General features: G+C 43.0%; 1 protein-coding gene across 1 annotated transcript in view; it reads left to right on the top strand.

Moving 5' to 3' along the window:
- EEIG2 (EEIG family member 2) overlaps positions 1–26,030 on the top strand; it is a 54,026-nt gene that overhangs the window by 16,772 nt on the left and 11,224 nt on the right. Inside the window, exons 2-6 of the mRNA XM_065409867.1 lie at positions 7,813–7,933; positions 11,309–11,338; positions 11,924–12,040; positions 18,722–18,768; positions 25,729–25,835. Of these exons, the coding sequence (XP_065265939.1) occupies positions 7,813–7,933; positions 11,309–11,338; positions 11,924–12,040; positions 18,722–18,768; positions 25,729–25,835 (422 nt within the window). The remainder of the gene's footprint in view (positions 1–7,812; positions 7,934–11,308; positions 11,339–11,923; positions 12,041–18,721; positions 18,769–25,728; positions 25,836–26,030) is intronic.

A 26,030-nucleotide genomic window follows, 5' to 3' on the forward strand; every position in this document is an offset into this window, starting at 1 on the left:
TCAGTTTAATGATACATATGTGCAATAGATAGAGCATCTTTACTCCATCCTTTTATAACAAACAACTTAAAAGCCTGGCAACTAGAGCTGTCAATTAATCGCAGTTAACTCAAGCGATTAACTCGATTAAAAAAATTAATCATGATTAATCGCAGTTTTAATCACACTGTTACATTTAAATTGGTATTCTATTATTGTTTATTATATTTTTGGATGTTTTTCCACATTTTCAAATATTGATTTTGATTACAACACAGAATACAAAGTGTATAGTACTCACTTTATATTTTTATTACAAATATTTGCACTGTAAAAAGATATAGTATTTTTAAATTCATCTCATGCAAGTACTGTATGTAGTGCAATCTCTTTATCGTGAAAGTGCAACTTATAAATGTAGAATTATTTTTTTAAATAACTTCCCTCAAAAACAAAATATAAAACTTTAGAGCATACAAGTCCACTCAGTCCTACTTCTTGTTCAGCCAATCACTAAAACAAACAAGTTTGTTTACATTTACAGGAGATAGTGCTGCCCACTTCTTTCTTACAATGTCACCTGAACATGAGAAAAGGCGGGCGAATGACACTGTTGTAGCCAGCATTGCAAGATATTTACATGCCAGATAAGCTAAACATTCCTATGCTCCTTCATGCTTCGACTTGTAGATTTATCTTTTTTACAGTGCAAATATTTATAATCAGCCCAGTACCTGATTGAAGAGGTCTGCATAAAATGGCAGGTTGCTATTCTCACGGAACTTGGCAAGCAGCATGACAGAGGCCTTTTCATGGCGAATATAGGGCAGTGCTATGTTGCTAAGTATCGATAGCCATGGCAACAGAGGTGCCTGTAAAGTCACAGTAACAATACACATAGTTTTGTTAAGCTCTATGTCGACCAGCCTCACGTGAGATGAGCGACACGAGACAGGAGCACAGTAGTCTGCTGTTGTATAGCAGAGGGCAAGGACTGATGATCTAAGCGTCAGGCGCTTGCACCCCAGGTTGAACAGGCCAATTTTCTGAGCAGGTTGTTCTGAGTGCTGACTTCGACTGCTGTCGTCCTCAAATGGTTGTGATATGTTAATGACCTAGCCAATCACACCAATGTAAACTGGGTTTGGATCATGCCGCAGGCATTGACCATTGAGGAAAACATTTAACTCACGGCTTGCGCTTGCATTATGCAGATGGAATACTGTAGAAATGGTTTTAGAAAAGCTCGGCTACAGGCATCATTGACTACAATAGTCTGCCAGAAGCTTCATATCTTCATTCAAGGCCTTGTCACTTTCTGAGAGACTGAGCTTGGTAGCTGCAGCAGATGTCATGGCATAGATAAACTTACGCGAGAGTGTAGCTGGCAGGTGGTTGATGTACACATTGAACAGTATGAGGGAGGCAGTTGGATCTGACACTTCCAAAAGCTACAGCAGTTGCCCATGTGTATTCTAAACCTCCTGTTTTAGAGAAAGAACTCTATTATTTCAACTGCCCAAAGCGGGGCAACTCGAGAGAGTTTAAATAAAAGCCCTCTATGCCAAACTGTGTCAAACTGTGGTCAAATCTAAGAAGACGACTTCTGTCTTTAGATTTTGTTGAAAACCATTTGATAAAGATGGTCAAGGCCAGGACTTGATCACAGGTGCTGCCTCCTTTCCTAGCCTGCTCAACCTGGAAGACATTGTTCAAATCCGGAGCGATTTGTTGGCAGATCAAATGCTCAAACACCTTGAAACACACTGACAGCAAGGATATTGGGTGGTAACTCGACATGTTGTAGGGGTCCTTTCCCAGCTTAAGAATGGCAATAATCTTTGCTTGACACCAAGTGTGTGGTAACTTCTTCTCATTGATGTCCCATATGTAGAAGTTAGTAAGTCACTGTAACCTCAAGGTGCTTGAGGAATTCCAGCAAGATATTATCATAGCCTGCCCCTGTGCCTAGCTTGATAGAGTTAAGGGCCTTATCTAGCTCGTCGACCATGAATAGCTCTGGTTAACTTCTACCCATATTCTGATGTTGAAGTTGGCGCCATTCATCATATACTTTGCGTTTGAGTCGCTTCTCCAGTGGGACCTTTGCTACCCACAGAAGGTGGCTTACAACCTTGCTGGGCTTAACCAGAGGGCAATTTTGACCTGGAGGTTATTGAGCAGTGTCCAGCTGGCTGGAATAGGTGAAGTCAAGCTTCTCCGTAGAGTCCTTCCAGAGACTCAGTCAGGTGGTCAGTGATATCCAGGTCACCAGATAATTTGAATGTCCTGAGCAAGGCTTTGCATTCAGCATTCAGATAAGGAGTGTAAATTGGATGACAGTCCTGCAGTATAGCTAAGCATGCAGCTTTATAAATGGCTCTTTGAAATCAATGGTAGGCTTCATTGACTGGGATACAACGCAACGGAATGGTAACCACACTACATTCCAGTTCATCACAGAACTTTTCTCAGTCTGCCTTGCAGAAATTCCACCAATGCTTGATTGAGTTTCAAATGATGTGTAGCTGGAGCCATGGGCAGCTGGTGACCCAGCTGTTGGGGAAGACTAGCCCCCAGCCCCTGTGCCGGGCAGCTGGGGGGCGAGGACCCCTGCGGAAGGCAGGCTGGCCAGCCCCAAGCAGCCTGGGCCAGCCAGGGCAGAGCATTGGGAACTGTAGGAGGGGGCCTGGCCTGGGGGTGGAGCATAGGCAGGGCCACGCTAGGCTGTGGGGGGAGGCACAGCCTCCCCCTGCCTACGATACCCGCCACCCATGGCTGGAGCCCAATATGAGTAAGTGATGGTCTATGTTGGCTGTGAGGAAAGTTATCAAGTACTATACGGTTCACTGGTTGTGAACGGCCGCCTAGCGAACTGACCCAGCAAAGGTCGGGCGAGTACTTTTTTGACCATCTAGCAGAAAGAAATGTGTTGTGTTTTGCATTGTGAAGCAACACAAAGTTGTTGTTAGTCACTCAATCCATCAGCTGTTCAGCATCGTTATCCAAATCAGCGTAACCCCCCCCCCCACTCAGAGTGGTGGCTGTTAATCACCAACGAAGATTGCACCTGTCTCTCTCACCAACTGAAGTTAGTCCAATAAAAGATATTACCTGACCTACCTTGTCTATCTCATATCCTGGGACCAACACAGCTACAACAATACTGCAAATGAATTATTAGTGCTCACTTAAAACAGCCTGCCAAAGTTCTTGTTTTATCTAAATGGCCTTCACTTTTTGTAACTTGGGTATGTGAAAGAAAGAGAAAAGTTTACTCCGACTATACAATTAAAAAGAAAAGAACACATTTAATTATTCATTTACTTATCTTAATAGTAAATCAGTGTTTTTGTATTTGAATATATTTCTATTAAAATAAATGACTGTCTCATGCTACAATATTTATTTTGTGCTTTTCTTTGTGACTTCATCCATATGCTCATTACTATTTAGAGAGAAATGTGTAAATTCCCTTTAACGTCAATTAAAGAGTTTAGTATCAGAATGAAATGTTTATCTGTGCAGTTACATGATTCCTCAATTTTCAGTACTTGTAAGCTACCTCTGGCTTTTAATAAATCGTTACTGCATGTTTTGGAAAATAGCTTGCCAAAGATGACAGCACTATTAGATACATCCTGCACACCCTTCCACAAAGCCACCAAGGTTTGGGGAAGTAGAGATCAGGATGGGATAATTCATAAGGTCCTTATGTACAGGAACATCTAAGACTTCCCACAAGAAAACTGAAGAAAGGGATCCTGTATTTATATATGACTGCTGAATTCTCTCTTTAGTGCCAATATTGGGTCAAGTCTTGAAGCACTAGTTACCTTAGTACTGCACCTGCTGTAGGCAAAGGTGGGGCATTAAATGCAATCATTAGGGCTTCAGAAAAGACCCTACAGGATAGCAGCATAAGAATTTCCCATCATTTGGGCATTACCTGTTAAAGTACTAATTAAAGAATATGAAAGGAGGAAAAGATGCAGTGAAAATGCTTAAGTGGATTCAAAATACGCTATCCCTTGAGCCCAGACAACTGTTCAGGTTATTCAAACAGTCTAGCCTAGCTAAACCAATGGGGGTGTTGCTCCACAATCTGAAATATCCCAGAAAGTAAAAGCAGCTTAGTTAAGCATTTATTTTAATAGACTCAAACTTGGGCAATAACAGTACCCAACTTCACATCAAATATGAAAATTCAGATGGATTATTATTTTTGTTTATAATTTTATAGCTAAGGCTCTACTTGAATCGTGGGATGATTGTCCAAGAATTGCAGCTGAGTTTGCAGACAAGCCAGGGAAAAGTAATAATGGACCTTATTATTTGCAATAATAAAGTCCATTATTACTTTTCTGCAGTTTTCCGCTGTCGACCACCCAGGGACTGAGAGTGGGGGGCTCACTGTCAGAATTGCAATGGAAGCCTAATATTGCAGAATCTGCAATATTGTGAATTAAGTAAGGCTTTATTTACAGCCTCTTTTGATGGCATGCAGTATAATAGAACTTTCAGGTAGCTCCTTATCCTGTTCATCCTCTTAAAGAAAATCAGCATAAGCAAAACAGAACAAAAAGCTGTTTAACAAAATCTGGCCTGTGCTCTTCCTCTGTCTGCTCCTACTTTCCACACAAAACCATCAGGCAGCAAAGCCAAGTGTGCATGAGAATTTCTGGCATGTTTTCCTCAGCTGCTGTCTTTCTGGAAGGTTGCTTTCCCCAGTCATCTGTCTTCCCCCAAAGGCAATGGCCACCGTTCCTTTTGTTTGTTTGTTTTCATTGTTTTTGTTCTGATTTGTGATTGTCAAAAAATTAGACTCAAAGCCCCTGAAGTGCCAGGACTGTAATACACAGACTGTTCTGGGAATGGCTGTGAAGTAGGGTGGCCAGATGTCCCAATTTTATAGGGACAGTCCTGATATTTGGGGACTTATATAGGCTCCTATTACCCTCCCACCCCCTGTCCCAATTTTTCACACTTGCTGTCTAGTCACCCTACTGTGAAGAAACTGGGACCAATTAGCAAGGCAAGCCTAAGCCACCTTGCCCCTAACCAGGGATAGAGGAGAAGCCCCAGATAGACAGCATCTTGTCAGACGTATGCATCTGCAGAAAGCCGCATATCATCCTTGTTGCCCCCAAAATCAGGCCAAACTGGGCAGGGAAGTAAGAGCCTGGCAGTGGCACCTGATGTATCAAAAAAGCAGTTTATTTCTCTCCTACTCCTACCTTTCTCACCCCTGACGTTCCTGAGCCCCAAAAAGCAGCCCGAGAATTCTAACGTGGAGGATATTCTTGCCTTTTGTAGCTTCTTGGAGGGGGGGGGAATAATTTCTGTTATCTCTTATCCAGCCACAGAAAGTAAACCACTTGCATAGATGCTAAGTTCTGTGCTGCTTCATGTATGTTGTCTCTCACCAGTGACAAGCCACTGATTCTTCCTTTAGGGTTCCCCAAGGAGTGGGAGCAGGTGTTTGGGGAAGGTAGAAGTTCATTCTCTGCACCCCTCAGAAGTGGGAAGGTTTGTGGGGGAAGGCAAGCAAGCTGCAACTTGAAGAGCTGGGGAGGGTGGTATTGCTGGGCAGACGGGAATTGGGAGGGACTCCTGAGAGGAAGCCTGGGGTTGTCATACAAGGTGGATGGCGGTGTTTAGAGTTTAGTGGAGGAATTTGGGGAGCCTCTCCCCTTCTGCATATGATCTTAATAGCCTCCATATTGGCCATCTGCCCCTATCCTATTCAGCCACTCTCCCATCCACGTCAGCCTCTGATACCATCCTGTCCACCTTCTACTGAGAAGAGCGCACTGAAGCATCCATCACCTCCTTGCTGTCAAGGAGTCCATGAAGGTTGTGAGTTGCCACGGAGACGAGAAAGCAGCCAGATAGGCCTGCAGTGGTCAGGAGTAATGGTAAAGAAAACCCTATTTAGTCCCTACTGGATGCATGAGATGGGGCCTGCAGACAGGAATGTCATTCCCAGTGCTTGACACTTGGCAGGTCTGCAACTGCTAGTGACCAGGAAAACTCTCCTAAAGGATGAGCTAGAAAGACTGCATCCTTCCTATTCACTCAGACATGAAATCCCTGGTATTGTACCTAGAGGGAAAACTCATGATTGTAATTCTCTGTGTTGGTAAGAACGAACTATATTTTCCCATCCATGTCAGGAGTGATTCACACTGACAGGAGAGTGTAGGGAAGCTTCTACTTCCACTTCCTGTGCTGGATTTGTCTTGAGGTTAAATGGAGGATTTGGACAGAACTTCAACTATTTGCCATATTTCAAATAGTCTTTAAAAACAAAATCAAATAACACTTATGTGTGTGTTTTTGCCTTTTTTTTTTTTTTTAAATGTCTAAGATTCTCAGGTGGTGCAGTGGGTGAATGCACTTGTCTTCTATCTCTGTAAGATAAGGATTGAAATTCTGCTCAGGTCTCCTCAAAGCTCCATTTACTAACTTAGTTTTGCCAAATGGAAAGAGTCGTTTTTAGAGGCCACCAGTCATGTTGGAGCCCTCAATGGAATAGCAGGGATGTTACATATCAGGATTGATGAGTCTTGCACAAACTGTGTGGGGAAGCTTGTACAATTCCTCCTTGTGTTATGCCTAACTTAAGCTAGTTGGCTTTAGCTCTTCACTTTTAGGCACAGTAAATGAACTAATTTAAATAAAATCCTTTCCATTACTTCTGTCCTAACAGTTAGTCTAGTCATCTTTCTTCTTAGTGTCAAGTCTGTGTACCCTTGCATGGTTGAGATGCAGCTTATCTATTTCATTTTGCTTTTCTATGAAAATGAACTTAGTTGTCAATTTTTTTTCCACCCAGCATGTTGCATTGTGGTTATCACAAGAGCTGTACTAAACACTGAAAGTGCTAAACATGGTTAGACTTTTTTTTTTTTTTTAAAAAGGAAGAAAGTTTGTTTAATTTTTCACCACATACAGACATTTTTAACCAAGTTTTTGATAGTGATTCATGTTTGTGCCACTTCAACTCAATGTTTACTGTGGCAGAGCTCCGACCTTGTCCCCCTGGGTCCCGCACTTCTACGCGGTATATGCTAGCCTCAGTGGTTCACTACGACCCTCCACGTAGCCCTTCTCTCTCTAGGGCCAGGGTTACAGTCTACTGAGCCCTTTTCATCATAAGCCAGCAAGGAGGTTGGTGAGAGAACTCCCAGTCTCTGTTGTCCCTAGGGGCTTGTTTCAGAACAGTTTAGCCTCCTGTCCTGACAGGGGCCTGACTTCCCCTCCCAGGAGGTGTTCCTGTAGTGGTGGGTTGGGGGGAACCCAGGCCCGCCCTCTACTCCGGGTTCCGGCCCAGGGACCCTAATGGTAGCAGCTGTTGGCAGCTAACCTTTCACTGCCAGAGTTGCTACATTTCCCTGGGCCACTTCCCCACAGCTCTCCTACTTCTCCCTTACCAATTACTTAAGCATGTCTTCATTAATCAGCCCTTCAGCCGCACTTGCTCTCCTCTGCCTGACTGGAGTGAGTCCTTTTATAGTATCAGAGAGGCCTTAATTAGTCAGGTGGTCACATTAGCTTAATGGCCTCACCTGACTCTTTGCAGGTTAATTGGAGTCAGATGTTCTCATTAGCCTGGAGCAGCCCCTGCTCTGGTCAGTCAGGGAACAGAAAACTGTTAATCCAGTGGCCAGTATATCTGCCTTCTGCTACTCTGCTGTACCCAACTGACCTGGATCTATCACATTACTCAAATTTGTCCAGTGGTCTTTTATGGTTTTGACTGCATATGTTGTTTTTTAGATGTTTGTTTATAATGGCTGTCTTTCTCCTCCTCCCCCCTCCTTTTTGCAGAGAGGTCGTGCAGGCAAACTCTGTTCACTGGAAGAAGAAGTTCTTATTTATGTGTAAAATGAGTGCCAGTGCCACTACAGGCATTCTGGATCCTTGCATCTGCAGAGTATCTGTGCGGAAGGTAAAAACAGCATTTTTCCTCTTCTAGACCATAATTTTTTTTCCTGTAGCTCTGATCATTTACTACTGTCCTCTCTATTTTTATAGAGCTAACAGACATTATAAAATGAATTGTAGCTGTAGCCATGTAAAATACTCATTATTAGTAAATATAATTTTGTCATCTGATCATTTTGCTTACTTAACTCTAATTCACATACAGTAACTCCTCACTTAAAGTCGTCTCGGTTAACGTTGTTACGTTGCTGATAAATTAGAGAACATACTCATTTAAAGTTGTGCAAGGCTCCCTTATAACGTCGTTTGGCAGCTGCCTGCTTTGTCCACTGCTTGCAGGAAGAGCCGCCCGTTGCAGCTAGCTGGTGGGGGCTTGGAACCAGGGTGGACCGGCAGCCCCCCGCTCCCCTAAGTTCCCTGTGCAGCAGCCGCCCAGCGGGCTATCAATTGCCGGCAGTTCAGCTGTCCCTCCCCCCACTGCCATGTGCTGCTTCTGCCCTCTGCCTTGGAGCTGCTCCCCAGAGCCTCCTGCTTGCTGTGCGGGAGGGGTGGGGGGAAGAGGGGAGCTAATGTCAGGGTGTCCCTCTTCCCCTGCACCCCGCTTACCCCATCTTCCATAGAGCAGGGCAGGACACACGACAGGCCTCAGGACGGAGGGAGCTTCCTGGCTGAAGCTGCCGTCTCAGCTTGCTGATCAACTTAAAAAGGTAGTGTACTTAGAGTGGGGTCAGCGTATTTAAAGGAGCAATGCGCATTTCTCTCTCTCTCACACACACACACACACACACACACACACACACACACACACACACACACACACACACACACACACACACACAATGTGTGTCTCTGTCTGCCATGCTGTCTTCCCTCCCTCCATTCGTGCTGCCTTGTAGAGTGTGAGGCTACATTAACAACGAGTTAACCCTTGAGGGCTCAGCCAATTGATAGTTCATCATTTAGTGGTAAGGCATTCCCTGGGAAATATCCCACCCTCTGACTTCACCACCTCAGCCAAGCTTCACAATCATCATCGCTGTGTGCCAGTATTAAGTTGTCTGTTTAAAACTTTGTGTGTGTGTGTGTATGTATGTGTATGTATGTGTGTGTGTGTGTGTGTGTATATATATATATATATATATATATATATATATATATATATATATATATATATATATATATATATATATAATGTCTTTTGTCTGGTGAAAAAAATGTCCCTGGAACCTAAATGCCCCCCCCATTTACATTAATTCTTATGGGGAAATTGGATTTGCTCAACATCGTTTCGCTTAAAGTTGCATTTTTCAGGAACATAACTACAATGTTAAGCAAGGAGTTACTATATTGTAATTTGAGGGAGCTGTAACCATGAACTTAATTTATGCTAGCTAAATGGCATAACAGCCATGATTAATTTTAAAATTAGTTCTGAATTAAGAACCGCCTCCCGTGTGCAACATCCTGAGCACTCTCTTTTTAAGTGGTTTTGCTGGTTCACAACTTGAGCAGCATAAGCACGTTGCTACTTTCATTATATGATTTTTCAAGTACCGTGTTAATATATGAAGCACAAAGCATTTGTATGATTTCAAAAGGAACATTCATAGTGTTTTATATATGCACTGGTATTTTCAGATAGCTATCAAACAGGATAACTTTCTTTTCATAATTTATGTTGTAACATAACCAAGGTAGGTCAGTGCAGATGCAGTTTCAACATACTTACAGAAGGATAAAACTCTCAAGTTATAAAACTTGCCTTCAATTATATTAAGGTACTAAATGTAGCAGAAATTTTTAAGAGCCTGCAGATTGAATGTGTTCAGTTGTTCCTTTGTCAGTTGTAACAAGGTGACTGCATCTCTCTACTCTGCCACAAACAGATCTTCTCTATTGCTGTGGGAATTCAGAGTCTTTTGAAAAGATTAGAATGAGGAAACAGTAATGCCTTCACTTTTCAACAAGAACTCAAGGACGAGTAGCAGAAATATATTTAAACTGCTTATTCTTTCATCCAGTAACAGCTGGCTTCACTTTCTTCCTGGGAAAAGCCCAACTCTTCCTGGTCAGTGACTGATGCAGTGCATAGAAATCAAGAGCAAGAAGCAGCAAGCTTAGGGTATGTCTACATTGGAGCTGGGAAATTGGCTCTCAGCTGGAGTAGACAGACTTGTGTTAGGAGGGCTCAAGGTACTGTGCTAAAAATAGCTGTGTGGACGTTGTGGCTCCAGTTAGGACGCAGGCTAGCTTCCTGAGCTCAAGCCCAGTGGCTCAGGTGGGCTTGAGCATGGGTGATTAGCCTGAGGCCTGGTCTACACTACCCGCCTGAATCGGCGGGTAGAAATCGACCTCTCGGGGATCGATTTATCGCGTCCCGTCAGGACGCGACAATCGATCCCCGAATCGACGCTCTTACTCCACCAGCGAAGGTGGGAGTAAGAGCCGTCGACGGGAAGCCGCGGAGGTCGATTTTGCCGCCGTCCTCACAGCGGGGTAAGTCGGCTGCGATACGTCGAATTCAGCTACGCTATTCGCGTAGCTGAATTTGCGTATCTTAAATCGACCCCCCCCCCCCCCCGTAGTGTAGATGTAGCCTGAGTCTCTGCCAGAATCACAGCGTCCACACAGCCATTTTTAGCATGCTAGCTCAAGTCCCACTACCACAAGTCTGTCTACCTGAGCTGGGAAACTCATTCACAGCTGTAGTGTAGACATACCGTTAGAGGCCCTGAACTTGTGCCATGTACTGGCTTGATTTTCCTGATCTCCAGAGGTGCATCTCCTGCACGCCTTACCCCTAGCAGCAGAAACAAACTGGTGCTGTAGCACTGAACAGCTGTCCGTCTATCCTGAGGTGACTTTGTGAAGGCAGCAGGGATTTTTTTTGTTTTGGGAACCTTCCAACTGCATGCATTAGAAAATAAATTGGAGGACTTTTGCATTTTTATTTAATTACCAGCTGGTTCCTCAACATTCAGGGGTAGGTGTTTGAAATTTATTTTTTGCAAAAATGCTTATTTCACAAACCAGGGTATGTAGTTGGTCGGCCCCACAGTGATGGGGGTTAGGCACACCCCTTCACCACTTGGATGGGAAGAAGTTAGGCTTCTGCAGTTTACTTCTCCCCTCCCCTCCCCTCCCCTCCTGGTCATCTTTCTTGGCTTCCTGATGGGGTCCCTGGGTAGGCCTGAGAAGAAGCTGGGAGAAGCACACAAGGTCTCTTCCTGTTACAATCAGCAATATAATAGACTAATACTATGGCAATATTATGTTCAGATATCTCTTAAAATATGTGTACATGTTGGGTTCCTTCAAAAAGGCAATATTTTAAATTTTTATAACTTGTTTAGTTACTAGTGTATGTTTCTTTTTGCAGGAGTTAAAAGGTGGAAAGGCATACGCAAAGGTAAATAGACATAATCTGTTCTATAAACTGATACTTCCTTCTTGCTCTCTTATGCTCTTTACATATTTTAGCTTAATAATAGGCTAGAATACCTATCATTCTGATACCCAAAATGATCTTCCAGCTCATCTATTTTGTAGAAGTACTGATATTTGAGAGGTAGCTTGGACATACTTAAATCTCCCCCCACCTCTCTTGGAGTTCGCTTTTCTTTACCTTTCAAGAATGATGGAAGTCTTTACTTCTATATTTTTTGTGTGTATGGGATTTTCAATATTTAAAAAGCCTTCCTAGGGTTTTTTAGGTGTAAGTTGAAACTAAGAGTACAGCTGAGCAGCATTTGGCATTTAATCATATTAAACAGTATCAATTCTAACAATATTTACGAGGTTTTGTAGACCAGTTTTTATTCTTCTTTTCTAATGTAACTACTTCCTTCTTCCTTTTTTTTGAGTCCATCCCTTCTGCATGAAGCAGTCATTCTAATTCAAGTGTGATTAAAGGCTAATAATACTAATTATTGTGCATACAGTAAGTGTCCCTGGATTATACTACGATATCTAACTCTTCATTCTCTCTTATTAGCTGGGCTTTGCAGACCTAAACCTTGCAGAGTTTGCTGGATCGGGAAATACCACTCGTCGCTGTTTATTGGAAGGTTATGATACCAAAAATACCAGACAGGATAATTCCATTCTCAAAGTAATTCATGTTTTTTTTCCCCATCATATTATCTGAGGTAAAAGTGCATTTCTATTAACTGCATAAGGGAAAAACAGGAACTAATATGTTGTGGAACTGAAAACCACAAACATGACAGCCAAGCATTTAACAAGGTTTAAAATATATTTGCTGTTGCTGAACATCCTCTCTGTCAGTAATCACTCTTACTAGAGGAAGACTGGACATGTAAGTAATATAATGTAGTGAAAATCTCAGCCTTATTTTTGAGAACCAAGTGAAATCCATACAAGCAACAAATTGGTGGATTATTTTTGCCGGTTTTGGAACTCTGATTAGTGAGCTATATTGGAGAACCATTTTTAAGTATTAAATTAATTTTAGTTTCCTATTCCAATAGGAATTGGCAATGCAAAGTAAATTCAATATAAGAAGACAATCGGAGTCTAGTGTAGACATAGTTTATATAAATACTGTAACAGTTATATGTTCGTGTAACTATGCAGTTAGTTCTTTTCAGCGTAGTTTTTCTTTAGTTGGCTTGCCTAATTCTGTAAAGAATGAGCCAGCTTTAACATTCAGTCATGGATTGTGATGGGAGATGGAAATCCCCTTCCACTCACTCTCTAACCAGTGCCAAAGAAATTGTGGAAATATTTGAAATCTTAAACCCCTGAGAGTGATCTAGAACCACCATCCTTTTCTGTTCTAATCCATTTGGATCAGTAGAATTTGGGACAGATTTGTGTAATTTGATTAAATTGTGATGTTGGGGCACTGGGATTGATCAGTCACAAGGTAACTATACAGTTTAGGTCTTCAGTTTCTGCTTGTTTGGGGCAATCCTAGGCTCCTCCAGAACATTTCCAGAAAACATTCATGAAAACGCTGCTGGTGGTGTCAACTTTTTGGTCAAATGAGTCCTGACTTGCCGTGTTTATGGATGTTTGATGACATTATTTGCCTTTATGGTTGCCTTCACCTGTGGCCTTCCCAATGATGGTAGCACAACCAGTTTTTGTCTCTTGACAATTTAATAAGAAACTGTTAATAAATGATGATTCGGTGGAGTAATGTGCCTGCTGCTGGTGTATGTGCAAATGGAATTCCTTGTACATTCACATTGTTGATCTAGGGGGACGGACGAGATCTCCTACAGTCCTTCTCTCTCTTGAACCCCCTACTGTTGATACTTCTTTTTATTGTATTGTCTTGTGTCCTTTTATAGAATCCTAAGGTAGAAATGAAATAATGTAACTGATTTCAAACACTACTTTGTAGCTTTTGGTTTGTTTAAAAGACTGCCATGTAAGATTTATAGCGGTTTAAGGCCTGGTCTTACACTACGAGTTTAGGTCGACTTTAGCAGCGTTAAATCGAATTAAGCCTGGACACGTTCACACGACGAAGCCCTTTCTTTCGCCTTAAAGGGCCCTTTAAACCGGTTTCTTTACTCCACCTCTGACGAGGGGATTAGCGATAAAATCGGCCTTAGCGGGTCGGAATTGGGGTAGTGTGGACGGAATTCGACGTTATTGGCCTCCGGGAGCTATCCCACAGTGCTTCATTGTGACCGCTCTGGACAGCACACTCAACTCAGATGCACTGACCAGGTAGACAGGAAAAGCCCCGCGAACGTTTGAATTTCATTTCCTGTTTGCTCAGCGTGGAGAGCACAGGTGACCACGCAGAGCTCATCAGCACAGGTAACCGTGATGGAGTCCCAGGATCGCAAAAGAGCTCCATCATGGACAGAATGGGAGGTACGGGATCTGCTCGCCATATGGGGAGATGAATCAGTGCTAGCTGAACTCGGTAGCAGTAAACGAAATGGCAAAATATTAGAAAAGGTCTCCAAGGCCATGAAGGACAGAGGCCATAACAGGGACGCACAGTAGTGCCGCGTGAAAATTAAGGAGCTAAGGCAAGCCTACCACAAAGCCAGAGAAGCAAACGGAAGGTCCGGGGCAGAGCCGCAAACATGCCGCTTTTACGCGGAGCTGCATGCCATTCTAGGGGGTGCAGCCACCACTACCCCAACCGTGTGCTATGACTCCCTCACTGGAGAAACACACAGGGAAGCGGGTTCAGGGTACGAGGAAGATGAGGATGGAGATAATGTAGATAGCTCACAGCAGCAAGGAAGCGGAGAAACCGGTTTCCCCAACAGCCAGGATATGTTTATCACCCTGGACCTGGAACCAGTAACCCCCGAACTCACCCAAGGCGTGCTCCCATCCCCTGAGGGCGCACAGGGGACCTCTGGTGAGTGTACCTTTGTAAATATTACACATGGTTTAAAAGCAAGCGTGTTTAATGATTAATGATTAATTTGCCCTGGCAATCGCGGCCAATACAGCTACTGGAAAAGTCTGTTAACGTGTATGGGGATGGAGCGGAAATCCTCCAGGGACATCTCCAGAAAACTCTCCTTCATGTACTCCCAAAGCCTTTGCAAAAGGTTTCTGGGGAGGGCTGCCTTATCCCGTCCGCCATGGTAGGACACTTTACCACGCCAGGCCAGTAGCACGTAGTCTGGAATCATTGCATAACAAAGCATGGCAGCGTATGGTCCCGATGTTTGCTGGCATGCAGACAACATCCATTCCTTATCGCTCTTTGTTATCCTCAGGAGAATGATATCATTCACGGTCACCTGGTTGAAATGGGGCGATTTTATTAAGGGGACATTCAGAGGTGCCCGTTCCTGCTCTGCTGAACAGAAATATTCCCCGCTGTTAGCCACGTGGTGGAGGGGGAGGGGTGAAGTCATCATCCCAGAGAATTGGGTGTGGGAGGGAGGAGGGGAGTTAGTTGGGTATGTGCTGCATGTTAACCCGGAAACCGCAGCCCCTCCTTTTAAAATGCAAACCCATTTTAAATGGCCAACCCAACGGGTGCTTGGTATGGGAAATGAGAGCGCTACTGTTTGAAACCATTCCCACATGTTAAGAAGGTTATAAAAGCCAAAAGACTGTGGCTTACCATGGCTGCCTGCAAGCCGAAATCTGTGGCCTGGCACTGCGTGAGTGATCTCTCACACCAAACCGGCAGGCCCTCAATATAAGAGGAAAAATGCGACCTTGTAACGAAAGCACATGTGCTGTGTAATGTGAACAGCAAAATTTAACGTGAAAGAGTGTACCCATTGTTCTCTAAAATGTGTCTTTTTTTAACCACCTCTCCCTTCTCCTCCACCAGCTGCAAATGTTTCTCCTTCACAGAGGCTAGTGAAGATTAGCAAGAGAAAACGGAGGACGCGGGATGATATGTTCACGGAACTCCAGATGTCCTCCCACGCTGACAGAGCACAGCAGAATGCGTGGAGGCAGTCAATGTCAGACTACAGAAAAGCACAATATGAACGAGAGGAGAGGTGGCGGGCTGAATCGCGGGATGAACAGAGCAAGTTGCGGGCTGAAGATGATAGGTGGCGTCAGCTTGCAGACAGAAGGCAAGAGTCGATGCTCCGGCTGCTGGAGCATCAAACTGATATGCTCCAGCGTATGGTTGAGCTGCAGGAAAGGCAGCAGGAGCAGAGACCGCCGCTACAGCCCCTGTGTAACCAACAGCCCTCCTCCCCAAGGTCCATAGCCTCCTCACCCAGACGCCCAAGAACACGGTGGGGGGGCCTCCGGCCACCCAGTCACTCCACCCCAGATGATTGCCCTAGCATCAGAAGGCTGGCCTTCAATAAGAGTTAAATTTTAAACTGCAGTGTGTCCTTTTCCTTCCCTCCTCCCCCACCCAATCCGGGCTACCTTGGCAATTATCCCCCTAGTTGTGTGATGAATTAATAAAGAATGCATGCATGTGAAGTAACAATGACTTTATTGCCTCTGCAAGCGGTGCTCGAAGGGGGGAGCGGAGGGTGGGGTGGTTGGCTTACAGGGAAGTAGAGTGAACCGGGGGGGGGGGCGGAGGGTTCATCAAGGAGAAACAAACAGAAGTTTCACACCGTAGCCTGGCCAGTCACAAAACTCGTTTTCAAAGCTTCTCTGATGCGCACCGCACCCTGCTGTGCTCCTCTAACTGCCCTGGTGTCTGGCTGCGCGTAATCAGCGGCCAGGCGATTTGCCTCAACCTCCCACCCTGCCATAAATGTCTCCCCCTTACTCTCACAGATATTGTGGAGCGCGCAGCAATAACAATGGGGATATTCTTTTCACTGAGGTCTGAGCGAGTCAGTAAGCTGCGCCAGCGCGCTTTTAAACGTCCAAATGCACATTCCACCACCATTCGGCACTTGCTCAGCCTGTAGTTGAACAGGTCCTGACTCCTGTCCAGGCTGCCTGTGTACGGCTTCATGAGCCATGGCATTAAGGGGTAGGCTGGGTCCCCAAGGATCACGATAGGCATTTCAACATCCCCAACGGTTACTTTCTGGTCCGGGAAGAAAGTCCCTTCCTCCAGCTTTCGAAACAGACCAGAGTGCCTGAAGACGCGAGCATCATGTACCTTTCCCGGCCATCCCACGTTGATGTTGGTGAAACGTCCCTTGTGATCCACCAGGGCTTGCAGCAGCATTGAAAAGTACCCCTTGCGGTTTATGTACTCGGTGGCTTGGTGCTCCGGTGCCAAGATAGGGATATGGGTTCCGTCTATGGCCCCACCACAGTTTGGGAATCCCATTGCAGCAAAGCCATCCACTATGGCCTGCACGTTTCCCAGAGTCACTACCCTTGATATCACCAGGTCTTTCATTGCCCTGGCAACTTGGATCACAGCAGCCCCCACAGTAGATTTGCCCACTCCAAATTGATTCCCGACTGACCGGTAGCTGTCTGGCATTGCAAGCTTCCACAGGGCTATCGCCTCTCGCTTCTCAACTGTGAGGGCTGCTCTCATCCTGGTATTCTGGCGCTTCAGAGCAGGGGAAAGCAAGTCAAAAAGTTCCATGAAAGTGCCCTTACGCATGCGAAAGTTTCGCAGCCACTGGGAATCGTCCCACACCTGCAGCACGATGCGGTCCCACCAGTCTGTGCTTGTTTCCCAGGCCCAGAATCGGCGTTCCACGGCATGAGCCTGCCCCAGTAACACCGTGATTTCCACATTGCTGGGGCCTGTGCCTTGTGAGAGGTCTATGTCCATGTCAATTTCCTCATCACTCTCGTCGCCGCACTGCAATCGCCTCCTCGGCTGGTCCTGGTTTTGCTTTGGCAAGTCCTGGCTCTGCATATACTCCAGGACAATGCGCGTGGTGTTCATAGTGCTCATAATTGCCGCGGTGATCTGAGCGGGCTCCATGATCCCAGTGCTAGCCATGGCGCCTGGTCTGAAAAAAGGCGCGAAACTAGTATCTGACGGACCAGGGGAGGGAGGGAGGGAGGGGCGAGTGATGACATGGTGTACAGGTACAGGGAATTAAAATCAACAAAGGTGGCTGTGCATCAGGGAGAAACACAAACAACTGTCACACAGAATGGCCCCCCCCCAAAGATTGAACTCAAAACCCTGGGTTTAGCAGGCCGTTGATTTCACGGAGGGAGGGGGAAGCTAATGAATACAGAACAAATCTATTTTTTACATCTTAAGCTGGCAGCCGACGGTGCAGCATGACTGATAGCCACTGCAGTATGATGACGATGGATACCAGTCGTAATATACCATCTTCTACCAAAAGGCAAGGGGCTGCTGCTGTGTAGCAATGCAGCCCCACGTCTCCCAGCCCCATGTCTGCCAGCACCCAGATCGCCCTCGACCTCTTCTGGGTGCTTAGCAGAAAATACTGGGCGTTTGGCAGAAAATAGCATACTACGACTGATAGCCATCATCGTCAAGACAGTTCAATAGGACTGAGCATGTCTGCCCAGGTGCCCATGATCGACAGCCACTGCAGTACGATGACGATGGATACCAATCGTAATATACCATCTTCTACCAAAAGGCAAGGGGCTGGTGCAATGCAGCCCTATGGCTACCAGTCATGCTGCACCATCTACCGCCAAAAGGCAGTTAGCTGCTGCTGCTGTGTAGCAATGCAGTCCCACGTCTGCCGGCACCCAGATGACATATGGTGACACTGAGCTGAGCTGAGCGGGCTCCATGCTTGCCGTAGTATGTTGTCTGCACAGGTAACCCAGGTAAAAAGGCGCGAATCTATTGTCTGCCGTTGCTCTGACGGAGGGGGAGGGGCCTGACGACATGTACCCAGAACCCCCCGCGACACTGTTTTGCATCATTCAGGCATTGGGATCTCAACCCAGAATTCCAATGGGCGGCGGAGACTGCGGGAACTGTGGGATAGCTACCCATAGTGCAATGCTCCGGAAGTCAACGCTAGCCTCGGTACTGTGGACGCGGTCCGCCGACTAGAGCACTTAGAGCATTTTATGTGGGGACACACACAATCGGCTGTATACAACCGATTTCTATAAAACCGGCTTCTATAAATTCGATCTAATTTCGCAGTGTAGACATACCCTAAGTCTCTTCTGTACCAGTATTATTTTGGACACAATTAGTTTTCTTTACAGAAGCATGTGGCCATCCTCTGTGTGTGTGTGTGTGTGTACACACACACACACACACACACACACACACACACACACACACACACACACACATATTTTCAATTTAAATGCAAATTTGGTAATGAGTATTACTTATTGACACACCATATAACATCACAGATCAATTCCTTTGCTGACTTATGGTGTTTTCTTTGTTTTGCTTATGTGTGTTGTTTTTCCTGATTTGTAGGTATTGATCAGCATGCAGCTAATGTCCGGAGACCCATGTTTTAAAACGTAAGTTTAAGAACGCTATGGGGTCTGGAATTTCAGTTGTAATTTAGTGGCTCAACTCTTGTTTAAAGTTGTACGTGTCCAAATCTTTATCTTCAAAGTGACAATATTAAAGAAACATGGAAAATTTAAATGGTAGCTGAATACTGACTAACAGAATATAAATACTGGTAGTTGAGTGGCAGTTTTTTCTTTGCCTTGAAATACTTTATATTCTCTACTTGAATATATATCAAATTTTAAGCGTGTAAGGCTATAGAAATTCAGAAAAACACTTGGGGCAAATACTGTTCCCTGCACAAAGCCTATGTAAACTTGGTTGGTGGAGAGGAACTCTATTGATGCCTACGTTTTTAGAAAAGCTATTACATCTTTCAGTAACTAAACCTCATAGGTTTATAAATGATTTATTTAAAATTCAAAAGTCTGTGTGATCTGATTTCATATAAAAAAGATTTGTTACCAAGGCCATTGTGTAAGATAGCAAAAAATGTCATGCTTTCTTTGGGAAGGGAGGTGGTAGTGAGGAAAATACACTGCTTTGTAACAAGGATCTGTGTTTGATTTGTAGCTAAGGGAATACAATAGCTCTACTTCATTGTGTGTTTACTTCTGCAGCTAACCACATAGCAGAAAATCATGTGCTGCACCTTAGGGAAAAATGTAGTTGTGAGTACGATAAATTTTGCCTTCTTTCCTTTTTATTCTGAGTCATACAAGCTTGGCGGGTGGCCTAATTGTAACAGTGCAATTGGGAAAATTCCTATTTCCAGCAAAGCCACAGTTTGCTAAACACAATTTAGATAACCTGGTTAGTAGGAATGGAGATACTATTCAGCGTTACCACCATAAATCATATTTGTAGGACTCTGAAGGTTAGTTTTTTATTTTTAAAATGTGCTTTTTTGAGACCACTTTCATTAACATTAAATGGAAAAGCTTTTAAATATTAGACGCATCATTGTAAGACCTACCACTATTACCAGAACAGTACAAAACCTAATGCTACTTTTCTGGCTTGTAAAGATGTACAGAGCGCTTTCAATCTCTTAAAAATGACAAGCTATCTTCAATTCTAGTTCCAAATGGCTTTTTGAAATTTGTGGCAAGATTTTCTAGTTGCACTTAAAAGCTATTAATAAGGCTACGTTTTAGTCATGGGTATTTTTAGTAAAAGTCATGGACAGGTCACAGGCAATAAACAAAAAGTCATGGCCCCATGACCTGTCCATGACTTTTACTAAAAATACCTGTGACTAAATCTTACCTGCCAGAAAGGGGGTGCTCCTGAAGACTGCTGCTTGGGGCGGGGCAACGTGGGGCAATGCTTCTGCTGGAGGGGGGGGTGACCCGGGGGCCCCCCCGCCGCTGGTCCGGGTGGGGAGCGGCCTGGCGCAGTGCCAGGGATGAGCGGCCTGGGGCAGCGCCAGGGCAGTGGCTGGTGTGGCTGGCCCCGGGGCTTCCCCAGCTGCTGCGGTGGTCCTGGGGTCAGGAGCTGCAAAATTCACGGAGCTTACAGAAAGTCATGGAAGCCGTGACTTCCGTGACCTCCGTGAATGATTCACAGCCTTAGCTATTAAACACTTTTGTCTTATTCAACCAGATCTGTCCGGCTTATGTTTAAACCATTCAAGTAATTTGAACTTTATTTGTACTGAGGTTTTTATTCAATCCAGGCTGCTGTTCAAATGAAATTACATCCTGTAAATGCAACGTTCTAGATATGACTTTTTTAGTTTAAATTTAACATGGTTTTGGGAAGTTTAATGTTCGATTACATGTATATCTCTCAGAATATTTTGTCAAAAAGTGGAAGTAACTGCAAATCAAAAGGAGTTACATGTTTAAAATCATGACCCTTGAGCCAGTTTAGCAATGTCCAAAATAAAGAGCTGCTGTTTAGGGATAGGCAGGAGAAACATTAATCCTTCAAAGTTCATATTAAGAAGTATCTCTCCTTCCCTCCCCTAATGGTATGCTGTCTGCTGCTTTCTTTTAACACTCAATGCAAAATTATACACTTGCCTTCATTTTAAAAAAATGACAGTATTTTGAACTGGTAAGACTTTTGGATGTCATGTACACATTTTGTAACTTCAAATTAGATGAACTAGATGTTAGGATGATTTATAAATCCTCTCTGAACTGAACTGAAATCCTAAATTGCCAGTTTTAGGCTCAACCACTGTTTATATGCCAAGCTATAAGTCCAGGATAATGGGCACTTTATAATTAATGGGGGGAAGAGAAAGACAGATAGTCTTAACTAAACTAGTTAAGAACGGGGTGTGGTTCTGTTACATGATATGTTTCTATTAACAGTATATTGTGCTGAGCACAAACTCAAAATATTGTATAGAATTCTTCAGTTTATAGTGTGAGCTACTATTCTTTTAGTCCTTTCAAACAATATCCAATGGGACAAGATAGAAAAACCTTAGGTGACACTCAAAGATTAAAAACTAGTCTAGAATAAAGAGGCGAATAATAGTAATCTGAAAAATCTAATGTCTACCTTCTTATTCTGTCAGTGTGTCTCAGATGTCTTCTCCTTGAAGATTTCTAATTTTATTTTCCTACTTTCTGAGCCTTAATCTGGATCAAAGTCAGTCCCCTTGTGAATAAAGTAGGGCTGTCGATTAATCGCAGTTAACTCACATGATTAACTCAAAAAAATTAACTGCAATTAAAAAAAATAATTGCGATTAATTGCACTGTTAATAGAATACCAATTGAAATTTATTAAATATTTTTGGATGTTTTTCTACATTTTCAAATATATTGATTTCTATTACAACACAGAATACAAAGAGTACAGTGCTCACTTCATATTATTTTTATTACAAATATGTGAACTATAAAAATGATAAAAGAAATAGTATTTTTTCAATTCACCTCATACAAGTACTGTAGAGCAATCTCTTTATCATGCAAGTGTAACTTACAAATGTAGATTTGTTGTTACATAACTGCACTCAAAAACAAAACAATTTAAAACTTTAGCACCTACAAGTCCACTCAGTCCTACTTCTTGTTTGTTTACATTTACAGGAGATACTGCTGACTGCTTCTTATTTACAATGTCACCTGAAAGTGAGAACAGGCATTCATGTGGCACTTTTGTAGCCAGCGTTGCAAGGTATTTACGTGCCAGGTGTGCTAAACATTCATATGTCCCTTCATGCTTCGGCCACCATTCTAGAGGTCATGCTTCCATGTGATGATGCTCGTTTAAAAAAAAAAAAAAAAAGTGTTAATTAAATTTGTGACACAATTCTCTCCCAAGGAGTTTGTTTCCTGTTCTGTTTCACCCACATTCTGCCATATATTTCATGTTATAGCAGTCTCGGATGATGACCCAGCACACGTTCATTTTAAGAACACTTTCACAGCAGATTTGACAAAACACAAAGAAGGTACCGATGTGAGATTTCTTAGGATAGATACAGCACTCAACCCAAGGTTTAAGAATCTGAAGTGCCTTCCAAAATCTGAGAGGAATGATGTGTGGAGCGTGCTTTCAGATGTCTTAAAAGAGCAACACTCTGATGCGGAAACTACGGAACCCAAACCACCAAAAAAGAGAATTAACCTTCTGCTGGTGGCATCTGACACACATGATGAAAATGAACATGCGTCGGTCTGCGCTGCTTTGGATCGTTATCGAGCAGAACCTGTCATCAGCATGGACACATGTCTTCTGGAATGGTGATTTAGGCATGAAGGGGCATATGAATCTTTAGCGCATCTGGCACGTAAATATCTTGTGATGCCAGCTACAACAGTGAGAACGCCTCTTCTCACTTTCAGGTGACATTGTAAACAAGACGTGGACAGCATTATCTCCTGCAAATCGTAACCAAACTTGTTTGTCTGAGCAATTGGCTGAAGTAGGACTGAGTGGACTTGTAGGTTCTAAAGTTTTACATTGTTTTATTTTTGAATGCAGTTATTTTTTGTACATAATTCTACATTTGTAAGTTCAACTTTCATGATAAAGAGATTGCACTACAGTACTTGTATGAGGTGAATTGAAATATACTATTTCATTTGTTTTTTACAGTGCAAATATTTGTAATAAAAAATAAATATAAAGTGAGCATTGTACACTTTTTATTCTGTGTTGTAATTGAAATCAATATATTTGAAAATGTAGAAAACATCCAAAAATATTTAAATAAATGATATTCTATTATTGTTTAACAGTGCGATTAATTGCGCAATTATTTTAGTCGCTTGACAGCCCTAGTTTATTTGTTGTGTAAAATATAAAACAAATTTAATAAAAAATTAAGTATTAAAATAAAATATACTGGGAGATATTCTGGACTGGATTCTAAAAGATGCAGCACAGTATTCTCAGCCTAATGTGATGTGTGGAGCTGATGTGGCTTTAAGGCTACCATTTGCACCCTCCAGATTCTGGGTTGCTCCAAGGTTCAAAGCAGACTCTGATGTAACGTAGACAGCAGTAAGGGGCTGTTTAAGTTATGGCAACCAGAATCTTTGCAGGGTTACATGCTGCGGCCATATCCCCTACACTAAGGCTTGAGAGGGTGACCTCGGAGTATGGCCCGCCTGCAATCTTCCTTGGTTCCTACAGTGCGGGAGTTCTCCCCGGTCAGATCCAGGGCTATTAGAGCCCTTGTACACTGCTCTGGCCCCTTTTTTAACCTGGTATAAATGGGCCTGAGTGGAAGGATGAGGATTTCACCCACTACATAGTGGACAGGAGATGAAGTTTGTTTAGCAGGGCAGAGTTTGTTTTATCTCTGTTTATTGCACACTCCTATATTTACTTATTGCCACATGTCTACATATGTCACTGGCACTGATTGCATTAACCTGATATTACTCAGAGCAGTGATTCCCAAAGGGCTACTAAATTCTAGCCAGTTTTCTAATAAAATAATTTATTCCTTTTCTCTGTACACTAGTACATATAAAGTTGAAATCAACATTTAAATTGAGTTTTCTGTTTTGCCATAAAAAGTGTATCTGAGATTTATGGATAACTTTGTCTCCAGAAAAAAATTTAATCAGGCTCTCTAAAGCCCTGTTAAAGGACTACTATAAAGTCTCTTTCTGTTGTATAATTGATGTTAGGGGCTTGCAATAAAAGCAAAAAGAATCTCTTGTTTATGTGTTAAAACTTGTATTTTACTTCACAATGGCTTGACAAAATTATTCAGTCTTGATCTCTTCCAAACTGATGATATAATTCTTTCCTGGAATACTAAACTTTCAAATCAAACCCAGCAAATATTGTAGCTGATCCAGATGTGGGGTTTTGTTTTTAGTTTTGTTTTGATTAGCTGGCTGTTTTCTTAGAAAATGGAAACTTTTTCAAATTCTCTAATCAAATGAAAATCAGCTACAGCTACTGCCTGTCTAACTCGCTCTGGGTGTGGAACTGGAAGCATTTCAGAGAATGTTACCATGGAGGTCCTGGACTTTAATCTTTTGCCTAGCAGCCTAAATTTGGCCTCCACGATCTCTCTCCTACTTTTTGTCATTTTTTACCTACGTGTACCACCACCACTGGCTCCTCCCTAGCACTGCACGTAAGCCTATCTAGATGCCTCGAGAGGTCCGCAACCTTCACACCCATCAGGCAGCTCACCATGTAGTTCTCTCGGTCATCACAAACCCAACTATCTATATTGTATTGCTAATAATCAAATCCCCCATTACTATTACCTACCTCTTCCTAATAACTCGGGTCCCCTCCCCCAGAGGGGTATCCTCAATGTGAGAGGACAGCATGACATCTGGAAAGAGGTTCCCAACTATGGGATAGTTTCCTTCTTCTCCTGCTTGATGTTGTCCTTCCCTGAGACTTTCCTCCGCCTCAACAGCACAGAGGCTCTCGGACTCCATGATTTTGTGGTAGATACTCTTCTGTAGCGAAACCAGTTTGTGTTCAATAAATTGTATCTCCTTGAGTATATTTAAAATTGGCATGTTGGTTGAATATTTCGTATGGGATAGCTCAGTTATTACATTTTCATATTTTGAACTGTTTCTGGTTGTATGTATCTTTATGCCCATTACTTGTGGGGGAGAGGATGTGTGTAAGCAAACCTATTGCTTAGGTATGCATTTGACCTAAAAAAAATCATAGAGAAGGATTAAGATTTAATAGGAAATATGCCTGCTACACCTTGTCATTGTCCATAGACCCCATGTACGTGGGTGAGGCCATTGAGGCAGTTGTTAAATTATTATTGCTGTGGCAGGCCATGAAAAGCATTTCCAGCTGGAAATAAACCAAACAATTCAACTCTGCTATTATTTGATTAGCCAGCTATCATGTAATCATAAGCTTAGTACTGTGGTATTAAATGTCACTCATTCCACATTGGCTCTCTTGAAGTAAAACAAATTAATAATGTCTTGTAATAAAATACATGTATATTTTAAGTCAGAATTGGAGTCAAGTGTCTCGCTTTATATCCCTGCAAACAAATTTACAATCTAGTAATGTAAATGTTATGGAAAGGGGACACTGGACACTTGGTTATTCTTACTGAACCTGTGTGTTCTGCCAAGGATAGAAACATTTGTATACACTCAAAATGCCTATCCTGGGCTCGGAGTACTTTAATTAAAAACTAAATCCAAACCAAACACCTCCCCTTCCAATTAAAAAAAATAACCAACAATCAGTCAACAAGATATATCTGTATCTTTCCATGGATCCTCCAAGAGTTTCAGTCCTCCCCAGAAGGCTGAGAAAATGGATGAACTTTGCAAGGAACCCTGAATTTGAACAGTTTTGGACAAAGGGAACTGGGGGACTGTGTTCCTAAATTTATTGATACTACAATCTTATTAAGCCCCAGTGAAGTCCAATGTGAATTGAACCTATAACCCCCACCACCACCCAAATCACGATGATGCTTCCAAAAAGACACAAGCACAGATAAAAGCAAACCCTGATCTCTGTGCATTTGCTTACAGGCCTCCTTCCACAGGAATGTCCATCTCAATTGCTGGAGAATCGGAATCTTTACATGAAGACAGGAAAGGTGGAGAGAACTTGAAAGTGGTACGTCTGGGTGTATCAGGTATGAAATAATGCTATTGGTTTTATTGTTGTTTGAGACCTAAGTAGCAGCAAATACATTCATGAAATATTTTGAATGTTAAACAGACATGGACATTTTATCCCAAATCCCCTTTCTACTCTGTTTGTTGAGCAATATTGCTCTTGGTACCACTATATAAATGCAGAGTAATTCCTTTGATGTGCTGGATTTACA

Source organism: Emys orbicularis, chromosome 8, assembly GCF_028017835.1.
Source record: "Emys orbicularis isolate rEmyOrb1 chromosome 8, rEmyOrb1.hap1, whole genome shotgun sequence".
Lineage (NCBI taxonomy): Eukaryota > Metazoa > Chordata > Testudines > Emydidae > Emys > Emys orbicularis.